General features: G+C 38.9%; 1 protein-coding gene across 1 annotated transcript in view; it reads right to left on the reverse strand.

Moving 5' to 3' along the window:
- Positions 1-6,104: 6,104 nt before the first annotated feature.
- igsf9bb (immunoglobulin superfamily, member 9Bb) overlaps positions 6,105-14,114 on the reverse strand; it is a 130,780-nt gene continuing 122,770 nt past the window's right edge. Inside the window, exons 19-20 of the mRNA XM_042009025.1 lie at positions 8,228-8,355; positions 6,105-6,947 (exon numbers count right to left, since the gene is read on the reverse strand). Coding sequence (XP_041864959.1) covers positions 6,733-6,947; positions 8,228-8,355 — 343 coding nt within the window. The 3' untranslated portion in view covers positions 6,105-6,732. The remainder of the gene's footprint in view (positions 6,948-8,227; positions 8,356-14,114) is intronic.

The raw sequence follows: 14,114 nt of genomic DNA on the forward strand, positions 1-14,114 counted from the left end.
ATATACACCATTCTGAATATACAACTACAACAAGCATACCAAGACATTGGAAATACAAAAAACTGACAGTTCAATTTAGTTGCTTTAAAAGCTTCAATTCTCAGGAAAGAGTGGGGGTTGGGGGTGAGCAGGAATTAGAATAGCCATACATTCTTGTTAGTGTTTGTGCAAACAAATCTAAAAAGCATCATGAGTGAAGAACATTTAAAAAATGATTAAGTTACACATATGGATTTCAGTAAGCGATATGTTGAGGTACAGAGTTGTCTATGCCTGGAATGAACAAAGGTCTTAAACTCAAAAACATCTCAGGAAGACAGAACCATCTTCTTCCACTTGTATTGCATTTTATGATGAAAGACAAGAAATAAAAACCCTTTTCATGCAACACGGCAGAAACAAACAAATGAATGTGTGACTGGTGTTATGATACAATGCCTGATGCTTGGTTTTCCAGCAGAGTAACACCACACGTGGCTCCATCTAAGAAACGTTTGGCTGCATATGAACCATTACTGATGTGATCTGCCTACAAAATGGCGCTTGCAGTAGGAGGAAGGGGGGAGGGGGCAGTTGGTTTCTTAAAAGTCTGAGATGACTATCAAAAGTCGTGGTGAACATTTCTGATCACTCAGCACCAAACACAATGTGTGGACACTTTGAAGCACTGATGAAAACAAAGAGAAAAAAAAGTCCATTTAAAGAAAGAAAAATGCATGGATGTGTATTCAAATCCATGTCCTATCAAATTTCCTTGCTTTAAAATTCGCCACACCAAAATGTCCGTCCAGTTGGATCTAAGGATTCCCTGAAACAAACCCTCTGACTTGCACCAGGTCAACGGACCGGCCCGGACAGCAGCCTCACAGTACAGTACAGGATTGTGTAGCTACATTTTGTCTGAAGCAAGGAAATAAGTTTAAACAGAAAAAAAGCACCACAGATGTCTTCTTTTTTTTTTTTTTTTTTTTGTTAAATAGCACCAGTTGTCAGGATGTATATATGTATGTGATGTCCTGTTGGTTGTTTTTGGCAATGTACAGCATTGAAGTGGGAGCCTGGTGTAACTTTTAGCAGCTTGCTGCAATGCTCCACTTCCACATCTGAGCAAAAGGCAGGTGAAACCTTCTCTGTCTTGCACATGCTTCAGTTTTACAACCAAAATCTAACAAAATCTGGATCCCCACTTGTGTCAGTTCAAGGCAGCATCAAGAAGCACTGCGTCTGTTACTGCAAAAAACATGTCAACATTAAAAAAATAAAAAAAAGCACAGTTTAGTTGATGAATATACATTTAAATGTCATTGCTCTGATTGCAGGAGAGCACCACAGAAGGGGGGGGTGGGGGGGGGGGGGTATCTCACATGCCAAAGAGTATGCAAATTCAATAAAACACATGAGCAATGCTGTAAAATGTTGGCCCACAAATAATTCAGCAGGTACATTTTGCTATTCACACAAACTATAAAACTAATTTACTGTATCCTTCTCTGAGAGTTTGTGTGTAATAGACAGATAGATATACAGTACAGTTTGGTGCACCATTCTCTTTTGCTTCTGTACAACAACTCAGACGGACGTCATATTTCTCTACTTGTGTACAATTCTGCATCGCTACAGTAGAAAGCAACAAATGGATATAAAAATAACAGAATATAGACTTATACATTCTTTAAAACAAGTACTGTCCCCAAATATAGATACTCAGAAGCATTTTGGTTTCATGATATAAATATACATATTCTCTGCTGGAGACATTGAACTACAGCAGAAAATATATACATTATAAATTATATATAATTTTTTTCTTCTTTATTTACTTTGTCTATGATATTAAATTCTGAAACTAATTTCTAGCATTTAGAAGTTTTCCATCACTCACATACAGTATAGACTCTGGTGTTACATCATATATAACGTGTTTCTTATACACTACTCAGTTCCCACTCAGTCTTTAGTATAGCTGATGCGCATCATATTTTCTTCTACAAAATATATGTATATATGTATATGACAATGTATGCTCATTTGAGATATTTACACAGTGTTAACAAAACTTTTTTATTCTCTTAAATCAGTTTTTTCCTTTTTATGTTTTTACACTCGGGTTGGAGTATCAATACTTTAATCTGTGTTACTGCGATGCACTAGGCAGGATTCACACGTGCTTCTGCATTATGCAAAGGCTGATTTTTAACTGATGTGTTTAGTTAAGTTTGGATGAAGATTTCTACATGAATGCATCGGCTGCTGGTCTTCCAGGAGGAGGTATTTCTACAACCCACTTATGTTTTCTCATCCTGTTTATTGGGGTTTTATACTGCCTCTTCATTTAAAGGTTGGTTTTTTAAATAGTGCTCAACTTCATTATTTTATCCCAAATTTATTTCTTTTTTTGGGACAATGAAAATAATATATCAGTTTAAGAGGCTTTAAGTTACTCTTCACTAAAGTGACTGACGCTAGCACCAGAGATTCTCTTTTAGCTTGAGCTGAAAGCTTTTTAAAACATGTCAAATTATGAACATTAACAACTAAATATCTCTTAATAGATTTTAAATTAGAATGGGACAACACCAACGCATGGTCTGGTCCTCCTCAGGTCATAAACACGGCCATATACAGTACTGAGTTTCCTCACGTGTGGTCTTTGAGGGATAAAACGTGTGATGTTGCTCTTACAGTCAGAACCAGTTACTAAAGTCTTGTACAGTAACTTTAACTGAGGATTATTGTTCGAAAATGTGGAGCATCAGAAGGATGAACACTCCAAGAAGTATTAATTAAATAATCTATTTATTAATGCAGGAAAAAAAGTGGACAAAAACCTACGTCGAAGTAGGTGTCCAAATTTTTGCTTTGTACTGTACGTTAAAGAACTGTAAAAATACAGCTTTAATTAATGATTGTGTTTTAAAATGACCATTTGTTCCATTTGTGTTACTCACATTTATTTATTTATTTTTTTGTATTGTGGTTAATATTTTGCACATCACTGTTAGGTGCCTCAGAGTCGCAGTGAATCCTGATCAGAAATCAGCAGAACAAGACTAAAGCTTGAAATCAGCTGAAATTATTAAACCACACAGCTCAGGATTTAATGCATATCAGTGCTGCGGTGGAAAAACTGTCTGCAGGATCACATGTGGAAATTCTTTTTGTAGCGTTATGAGCCTGAGTAAATGTTCAGCTGTGAATTTACGAGTGCACATCTGGAAAAAAACATATAGCCACTTTAGCAAAGATTTTTAATGACTTTTTGCTTGCAAACTGTCACCATAATTGTCTTAAACACAACAGCTGCAGGGCGTTTGCAGGTAGTGGTAATGACCCTTTTTTTTGCACACTGTTTAACCTTATTAATCACATCTCTCATCAAACACTTTGTATCTCTGTGGCACGTGAGGAGATATACAGTACAGTACTTCTATGAAGAGGCAGAGCCGACCTTGCCTTTAGCCTGGTTGAGATGTCTCACTTGTCCACTTCACTATGTCCTCACTTCACATACTGTAAGTCTCGTTAAAGCCCTTGGTGCAGTTGCAGGAAGCAACCAATTCCTCACTGCTGCCAATCTGTTTGTCTTAATAATTGAAATATTAGGTTTTTAACCAAATCAGCTCAGGTTCTGAAGCTGCATGTATATTTGTGATGAGTTTCAATCATATGTTCTTGTGTTATGGATCACTATTTACTTGGCAAATAAAAAAAAACAAGTAATTCTGCCACAAAATTAATATAATAGCAATGTATAATCAAACATGTTGGTGCAGTATGTACATATAAATGCTAATTTAATGTGTTTAATTCTTGATTTCTAAAGAAATTCTAAGGAAATATTAGTCAGAAACGCCACCATCAGGAAAAGTTTTAAACTTCAAAAGGGTCTCATTTATAAATATTGTCATTATAGTCCCAGCTGGGGTATTTTTAGTGACCTTCCATGATTTCTCCTCGTCTCTGGAGCCGTGCTGCAGGCTTTATGACACCCTCAGCAGCTCCAGCTAACAAACAAAACAAAGCTCTCCCCAGAGAACCTGCAGCAACACAAACATCTCAGGTCTGCTCTGAATCCTTCCATCAAGAAAACGCTTTGCTGAAAGGAAACATGGCACTTTTCTTCTTCTACCTTTAGTTGAGGCTTTGTGGAAGATGAGCCCCTTGTTTCTCTTTCAGTGTGATTTTTGAATCCAACCACCACTCCAACAGCCTAATCCTGTTGCTGTTTTATAAAAAATACAAAAATACAGTTACTGTATGAAAACGGAAGTGGCGTTTGCACTCGCTGAGCGTTGCGCTGTGGTTTTGCGTAGCACCTTAGGCTGTTCTGAGGAGCCTCTTGTTTGACACTGTGGCTAAAGCACCTGTGATGAGACGGCTGCATCACTGAAAGGTTCACGTCACTTAAAACAAGATTCTCTTCTCCATTCATGCCATCTTTGGAGGTTGTGGTGAGATCGTGGCCTTAGCTTGAGTTACAGATATTGACAGTGCATTTTATGAATTTTTCTTAAAGGTATTTCCAGAACAGGTGCCTTAATAGAGACATTATTCCATCCTACTTGAATACTAAGTTGAATAATAAAGAAATTCAAAATGTTGGACAAGACTGTGATTTTAAATTTAGCTTATTGTCTACTTTTATCACAGCCATATTCTATGTTTTGCTTAGCAGATATCAATTAAAATGATTCATATCTCCTCAAAAATTCCCAATCTGCTCCTTTTGTTAGAATGCATTGTGGAAATATCTGAACCCAGCAGCCAAATTTATAAAACGTGGCTGATTTCAGATGTCTGTAGTTGGAGTAGCAGCTCAAAATCACAGAAAAATCAGAAATAAATACATTAAAAAAAAAAAGAAAAATGCACACAAACATAGACATACCACCCCGAACATGCTTTTCTCACAGCTTAGCACCTTCTGAGACAAACTAAAGGAAAACAGGTGAAGCTTGAATCAATGAAGCGGAAACGTGACCGAGCAGCAGCGAGTTATGGCACTTCCTTACTCAGGAAATCAGAAATAAAAATAAATTTTTACCCACATTTCCATGTCAGAGTTTAAACACACCAAAAACGTTTGGCTCACTCTGTGTTGTGTTTAATGCCGTATACTCTTCGTTCGGACGATGACTAGACGCTCAGCTCAATTTAAATCACAAGGAGGCAGACGCTCACACATACAACAAAAGACAAGAATAAAAATAAATTCTGTTATAAATAAATTTAAAAAATGACACAACTGAATCAGATTAAGGCCAAAGAAAGCCAAGGGTTCTTTTTATAAAGGTGGAAAAAATTTATCATTTACTATGGCACAAAATCCTATCCTCCACTTTGGGCTTTTTCTTTAAATGAATATGTTTTGGCATTTTGTTTTTGAATAGGATTCGAAGCCCTCTACACTGCCTAAAGTAGAAGAAAAGGAGACGAAAAGGGCTCTAATGGAAAATGCAGAAGATTTTGCTCCAGTGCAAACCATCCTAAGATGTGAGAAGCAGCTGAAACTGAAGCGCTAGCGATTGGCGGGATTAGATTTCTTCAAATCAAACTAGTTTTTCCTGACAGCAAAAAATCCAATATTTGACTTTCGAGTGCATGCAGATATAAGATGTGACTTCTCCCTGGAAGAAATAAAGGAAAACTTCCAGGTCCACATCATTTACCACAGAGCAGAACTTCATAACTTTATAAACTTAATGAGCAAAGTTTGTACTTGTAAATAACACAGAATGACAGAATTAAAAGATGCTTGATGAAATGTAACAGTAGTCACTAGGACAAGAATAAAAGGCTAAAGTGTTCATCTGGTTAATCCTGGTGGTTGCGTGGTCTCGTGTCCTATGCTCTGAGGTATACTTTGTAGGAAGTAAGAACTTTGTGAGGCGAGTTTCTGGGCAGATCACAGATGGAGAGGATCCGGTGGACGGGGCTGTAAACTGAGACACAGTGGGATGTTTTCCTTTTTTTTCTGGGTGACAGGGAAAGTTTGGAAATCAACTCAACACCAGAAACAAGACCCATACCTGGGCAATATGTTCCGATTGAAAATGCACTGGAGTAGAAAAAACAAGGATTTTGGAAGTTTTTGTTTTTTCTTCTTTATTAAGAATTAGGGGCCTGATAATCAAGTCTTTCCTCTTTTTGTAAAACTGTGTTGTTGTTTTTTTTGTTTGTTTGTTTGTTTTGTTTTTGCACTGGAGTAAAACTTTTGGAAAGTCTGGCAGCTACTGTTTTGATTGGAATCGCTAAAAATCTAAACTGATGTTTAAAAGGGAATATTACTTGATTTGAAAACATCCGGAACATGTTTTTGAGATTCCCAGAACTACAACTTCTACAACTCCGATCTGGGATGTTGCTCCAATTTGACATTATAACTACTTTTGATAAAAGAAAGTTGAGACCAGTTTGTCTTTTTCTTTTTTTTCCAACAAGTAAAAACAAGTTTGGTCTCTTTTTTTTGTTATATATATATATATTTGTACTAATCAAGGTTATCTTATGAAAACAGCAGACTGCTTGCTAATGTAAATTGAACTGACCAAGGATGTAGCTACAGAATATTCCCTCTGAATCAATCTGAAGTGCTAACACTGTGGATAATGAAGAGCAAATATTCAAATTGACCACTGATTTTTCCAACGGGGAAGTAGCTACTGTTTTATAGTGGAATGGTCGGGAAAGGAGAGGGAAACACATGGATGGAACCTCATCCCCAGTGGGCTTTCAGAGCAGAGTGGCATGGTCTGGGTCCATGTTGTCCATGCTAGCTAAAATGGCCTTCTGGTCCTCTCGAGGTGGGCGGCGGTACAGCAGAGCAGAAAAGCGAGTGTATGGATCGTGGAGAATGGGCCGTTTCTTCTTCTTGCGGAGGTAGAGAGCTTCTTCGGGCTGGAGTACCTGAGAGGTGTAGGCCTGCTGGGTCTGAGAGGTGGAGACACCTGGAGCAGAAGAGATGGAGCATTAGTTCAAAGCCAAGAAAACTCACGGTGAAGAGATGTTTACAGATTCTGAACCGGCTGTTTTGTAGGTGGATTTACTGCTGTGTTTGGGGTCATTGTCCTGTTGCATGATCCAGTTTAGGATTGGTTTGGTTGTGATCAGCAAAAACATGGAAAAACAACAACTCTGGCTCCCTATGACAATAAGAAAATTCAGCTTTCAGCATCTTCAAATCCACTTTCGAAGGGGAGGCTGCAGGGGTTCACTAGGCTGAGGAACAGCTTCTTTCCGGTTGGACTGCTGAACTCTGGCGGTGTCCTGTAGCCTGGATACCATTCCCCACCCCCACCATATACCCTTCACCTCTGCAGGATGAACACTTTCCTGAACACATTATTAGGTGCAATATATAGTATTATGTGCTCACCTTCTCTTAATTTATTTTATTTCATTTTATTCATAGGTGTTTTAGTAACTTTTTAATTGCCGATATGACAATCAAAGTTCCTTGAATCCTTTTAAAACTGCCCATGAAATGTGGCTTGTGTATTGATGTGATAAGATGCAACACATGCCAAGACATAAATGGTGGTGGTGCAGTCAGTACAGCATGAACACAAGCTGGATAAAGCAGGTGCAGCCAAAGCAGTGTGGCATATTGTAAAAATGTCCATTTTTGGCATTAAGTCAATAGATTTAGATTATTCCATGTCCAAAATCCCTCCCAGGGACCCAGCAGGATCCCTCTGAGGGACCCTGTCTTAAGTCATGACCCAAGTCCACAAAAAAACACAACAAACAAACAAACAAACAAAAAATGGATACTGATGTATCTACTGAGTATTGTTATTATCATTATTGTTTCATATTGCCGAGCAGTTATCACTAATGAATGTGATTATGATATAATGACTGAAAATTGTTGTAATTTACTGGGGTCATTAGTCAATTAGTCAATTAGTCAATCTCATTTTGGACTTTTGTGTTTTCTTCTTTTGGTTTTATTTCCCTTATTTCTCATTATGTTTGTATAAACTTTCCCAATAATAAGTTGAAGTTTATCATGAGTGCAAAACAAATACTCAACTCTGTTGTTCTCCCACAAATGCATCTTCCTTACAAATGTGGCGTCATTTAAAATGGAAATAAAACAGACTTTCTAAAAATATGAGATTTATTGTTAAAAAAAAAAAGAATTATCCACCAAATTTCCTTACTTTTTGTGCTAACTTTATATCCCTGTTTGCAAACTGAGAAGGGAGAAGATCAGGGTGTGTACCTGCTTTCTTTCTGGTCTTTGAGTTATTGTTGTTCATGGTCATCTTCTTGGCCTTTTTAATACGTTGATATCTCAGTGCATCAATCCTCTCAGACCCCGAATGGGCACTCGGTGCACCTCGACGTTTTCTGGAAAAAGAGGAGAGAGAGAAGGAAAAAGCAGGTAACTCTGGGCCAAACATGGTCAGTGCACTGTGTGTGTGCACTACGGAGCGCACAAAAACTCACACAATCCCAAAAACAGCACTGCTCGTGCTAAGCAAAGAGGTGCAGCACATTGCCAAAGGATCAATGTGAGTCACCGAAACAGCTGTACTCTGAAATCCAGCAAAAGCGGGGGTCTCTTTTCAGAGGTTTAGACATCAATACTACTACTTTACAATTACCATATTCTTACAAAATCCAAATTAACACAGATATATTTAGGTTAATTGTTAATATTTGCACAAAATTGAAATCTCAATCTCTGACATTTAAAATTTGTGGACCTTGAAATTTTTTTGTCCTTCAAGGACATCTAAAGGTATTTCGCTCAAATTGATCCAAACAATCTATATCCAAAGAAATCAAAAAAGTATTTCACAACTTCTGAAACCATCCATTTACCTCATGGTGCAGATAACGTGAGTAACATCGCTGAGAGGGTACAACATTTAAAAGACTTGCACTGTTGGTTTCAGAGCAAAATTCACCAATAAACATGAATACTGTAAACAAAATGTATGCAAGACTTTCCAATAGATTCAGTGTTTGTTGATTTGATATTTACTGTATGAATTACTCTATCCCACTCTGAAAATAACAGATGCAAATGGTTCTTTGGTGAGTGTACATATCGCAGCTTCTCATGAACTCCCTCCCGTTTATGGAGGCACATGTAAATCGGCAGCCCACAGATTTCTGCCACAAACACACACTTGTTTCTCTCGAGGCACAGAAAACAATTAGCATTACATAGAGGCCATTGTCCCACCGTGGCTGCAGAGAGAAACCGAATGTCGTTAGTAGAGGGGGAGAATCACAGCTGAGCGACAAAGCATCATCAATATGTGTTCATAGACATGGATACTGTCTACAATGGGCTTCACCATGCTGACAGGGGGAGAGATGGCGGGAGGGGGGAAAATGACTACTCGGGAACAGTCACATAATGAAAAATAAGCCAAAGAAAAGCGAAGCACCAGGACAACAAATGTAACAATAATTTCTCAATATAATTATTTAGTTTTTTTTTAAACGGAAGAGCAATATTTAGCGATGGCATGCATGGCAGAGTTTGCACATGGAACATGACTTTAAAGGGGAATACATTCACAGTACTTCACTGGGCACCTTATTGTAACAGAAGGGGGTCTTCGACCCCTCTGTGTGCCCACTTCTGCAAAATATTTGTTCCTTAGGATAAAAACAAGTAGCTAAGCTGCTTTGACTGGACATTTGCTGGACATGGAAGTGAGATCTGCCCTATGGTCCAATCTTACAGGTGCAAAGCAGACGGACTGATTGGTGCTTAGTACAGAAGATTTATGCAGGCTTTTAGAGCCATGTGTCTACCAGGGATGACTATTTCAGGGCTTGTGGGAAAGGCTGGTCAAGGCTCCTGCTGCTGCTCTGAGGCTTTTTAAAACCTGCAAGGGATCTGGTGTTTTGTTTATGTTTTTATCCTAACCTCCTGAAACCAGTAAGCTAAGAACTTCAAACGTGCTAAGATTTAATCACTGCCAGTTACATACAAAACCATTTCCGAGGGCTGTGAACTAGAGACCTGCAACAGATGGAAATTCCTGCATGACCTGCCACAAATCTCCCGGGATTGGGCAGGATTCACACAGCCTTGGGCAGGAACAGCGGTCAGAACAAAACATGTCGGGTCCGCCTCCAGCACATGCCCCGATTGACTCAGACAACAGCGCGTGAGACAAAAAGAAGCAGATGATGAGTGGTAAGGAGGAGTTAAGTTGGTTAAGTTGGTTGCAAGTAAAATAAGAGATGGCACATATATAGTGCAAGCTAACAAAAGTGGGAAGTCAGACATTTGGAGTCGCTTTCAAATTGTTGTGGACAAAAATAGCAAAAAGCCTTCTTGCGTCCGCAGTGGCTCGCTGTGAGGAGCGCACGTCTAAAGACGAAGGGTGGCCTGTGAGGGTTGTCAATCAAAAGCTCACTCAGCACTCTGGAAAAATCCCTCATAAATTGTAATGAGAAGATCATCTTCAGAATTTGCGACCCATGGAAAGTCCTCGGGCGGTCCGGTGAAGGGAATATCGTGGGAGCAGGTGGGAAAGCCCAGCAGGCTTCGGGAGCTAGCGGGGACCGGATTTAAATCCCGTCCCGTGCAGGTCTATACTATGAACAATGACTTCAAGTGTACGCACAGCTTAACCTTCACATTTAGAGATGTTGATGGTGCCAAACTGAACCAAAATGGCCATAATAAAGACCTCGCTTGAACCTATCTAATATGGTTGTGCTTCACTTTTATCAGAGTTTACCTTTGCAAAGATAAAGTCCACACATTGTACTGTGGCCTAAAACAGGCCTAAACATAGGCACGGTGTTCCAATCTTACAAAATATTTCATATGTTTCTGGATATTTTCAAGTGATTTTTATGAGCATCTGTCTATATACGTGGCATAATGTGTCACGCTTGAGGAGAATGCTAAAAGCATTCTTTAGATCCTTTTAATCATAAAACATTAGTTCGTGGAAAAATACCACACCATAAAAACTTATACATGATACATAAGACACATAAATTGGTATTCACATGCTGGAAACCGTGTGTTTGACTTTTATTATTAATACTATCCAGTTGTCTGTGTGTGGTCATATAGTCATGTAAAAACAAAATCTACTCTCATTTCAGATTTCTTGTATCAGGACATAAAAATCATCTGGTCCTTACTAGAATAGAAGATATAATCATGAATAGCTGCCAGGTGCTGCTAATGAAATAAACTTGACTGATAAATGGATCAAAGACATAAAAATGGAAGTTTTGCTAGTTTGATAGTATAGAACATTTTTTCCAGGATTATGCCTGCCATTAATCTCACCCAATTCTCAAATAAGTGTTACATCTCAGAGTCTCCAGGCTTCAGTTAGCATGTTAAAATTCCTAACAGAGCAATTAGAAAAAGACAAGTATGGCTCATTTGGAGGGGTTGCAGGAGAAAGCCTCTTCTCTTAAAAAAAAAAAACATGGCAGCACAGCTCGTAAAACAGCATCTGAAACCACAAGACTTGTCCTTTGTACAGACTAGACCACAGCAGCATGTTTGAAGAAAACCAAACCTGGTTTATCAGAATAAACACCTCATACCAACTGTCAAGCATGGAGGAGGAGGGCTGATGATTTGGGCTCGTTTTCCAGCCACAGGACCTGGACATGATGCAGTCACTGAGTGAGCCATGAACTCCTCTGTATACCAAAGTATTCTAGAGTCAAACATGAGGCCATCTGTCCGACAGCTAAAGTTCGGCTAAAACTGGGTCATGCAACAAAACAATGATCCCACACACAGCAGCAGATCTACAACATGGTGACTGGAAAAGAAAAGATTTAATGTGTATTAAATGATCCAGTCAAAGTTCAGACCTCAACATGATTTGAATGCTATGTTGGGACCTTTAGAGAGCTGTGCAGAAAAAATGCTGCAAACTTCAATGAACTGAAGTAACGTTGTAAAGAAAAGTGGAACAAAAATCCTCCACAACAATAAGACAGACTGATAATATCATGCTGAAAATTTAAATTATTGTTGCTAAAGGTGCTTCTACAAGCTACTGAATCATAGGGTGTGTTTAGTTTATCTACATGCTGCACTGCAATACAGCATGTGTTGTTGTTTATATTAACCTCATTTCAAGACCAGATGATTTTTAAAATCATGCCCTGATATAACTTTTGAAAGGTGAAAAGCAATTGTTTACTTTCTTTTTCATATAACTGTGTGGGCGTGACTGGTTAAGCAACCAAATAGGTGGTTCTTTTTTCTGATGAAGGAAGCAAAGACTGTTACAATATTCTTAATTATTGGTATTACTTCAGTGGCTACTGGCATGAAATTAAAGCATGGATGAGGATGTCTTTGGTCCACCAAACACATGTTCAGACTGAGGACTGTTAAACTATGTGATCTTCAGTTGTCTATAAGTATGACAGCTCTTCCAGCTCACAACACCTCTTCACAAAGAAGAAGGCAGCACGGAGAGAAATAGGGAAGAGATAGAAATAGTCCTGCAATAGATGAGTTAGTTTTCTTCTTTGTCTTGTCTTCTCCTTCAGTAATTCTTGATGCAGCGCCACCGTTGATGAGGAGGGGAATAATGTTCACAAGGTCCAGTTCGTTTGACTCGTGCAGTGTAAAAAAATCTAACTTGGACTGGAAGAATGTTGCAAATCCCAAGTCAACAGAGTCCCCAATCGTAGAGTCTTGCAGACTGTAAGGTGTGGATGCACCCTTAATTACCATCTGATCTTAATAGTCTTACCCTACAGTGACTTATCAGGTTTTGTCATTGTAGTCTGCAAAGATTAAAGGTCCCATATTATGCAAAATTCACTTTCTAACAGTCATAAGTCTTCTCATAGCCTGTGTATGAGGCCCAAAAATTAGAAAATTCTGTCACCTCTCTCACTTGCTTGCTCCACTTTTTTAGCAAATGTGTGCTCAAATAGGTGAGTCTGAGATCTTTCCCTTTGTGGCCTCATGAAGGGAAATAACTACAGTCTGTGGTAGTGGATACTGTCATTGACCCGCCCCCCCAGCTAGCTGAGCCTGTCCTCTAAAATCACAGAGCGGGCGCCTGCGAATACTGGATCCTCTCCCAGAGAGGGGTGTGGACAGGCACCATTCATGAACATTTAAAGGTTCAGACTTAGAAACAGCCCCTTCTCATTAGAGCTCACAAGAGCTACTTTTGGAATGGCTGAAATTAAGGACCAAGGCTGAATTTGGGGGTAACACACTTTAAAAACAATGTTGTTGGACCTCTGACAACCATATGAAATTGTTGAAAAATGTATAATATGTGGCCTTTAAACATAATGTTGTGAGTTGAGTTCATTAAATGGTTGGTGCACAGTGCAGATTGCAATAAGCTCATTAGATGCTTTTTAGACAGAGGGGTCCAATAACACCAGGAGTAGCTGGATGTCTGTTTGTGATATTGCTGGATGTTAGGATCAAAAAATGAATCGATGGAATTCTTCAATTAACAAAAGTCTAGCTATGTTCTTGTTTGATCTGGTATACCAGAAAGTTGATCAAAAAGCTTACTGTGGATCTTATCGTGAGCCTTGAGAATCTGAAGTCAGATCAGCTTTGGGTAGTTGAAACAAGCTAAGGGTTATAATAGGGCTGCACTCTAAGCAGAATGGAGAACAGCAGACCACTGGGTAAAGGAGGAAGCAGTAATGAGGTACATATTAAAGTTACTCTTTACATGCAATTCTTGTGTTTGTTTGCTGGGAGTTGACTATAGGTTTGGTAGCAAAGCAACCATTAAAGACCCACTCCAATGCTTATTTGGAACTATTTAAAATGTTCTCAGGGGTCTTTAAATTGTGATTATGAAGTTTTTGGCAAAAATCACAAAACTTGCGCCCTTTTCCAGGACTCTGCTTCTGCAGAGGACCAGTAGCTCATTAGCAATTTGCCTCTGAGTTGTGGGCGGAGTCAGCACTGCTCAGTGCCTTTCCCTGTTGGTGCCCAACACCCCCCTCCCTCCTGTCGCTATGTGCTGGCTCTGCATGCTAGCGTACTGACCGATCATTAGCGGTGGAAAAAAAAAAAAAAAAAAAATAAGGCATATAAAATAGGAGCTATGCTGACCCATGTCTTCCTTGAAGTGTTGACTGCAAACCAATGTGTGGTTTGTTAT

Source organism: Melanotaenia boesemani, chromosome 15 (assembly GCF_017639745.1).
Source record: "Melanotaenia boesemani isolate fMelBoe1 chromosome 15, fMelBoe1.pri, whole genome shotgun sequence".
Classification (NCBI taxonomy): Eukaryota; Metazoa; Chordata; class Actinopteri; order Atheriniformes; family Melanotaeniidae; genus Melanotaenia; species Melanotaenia boesemani.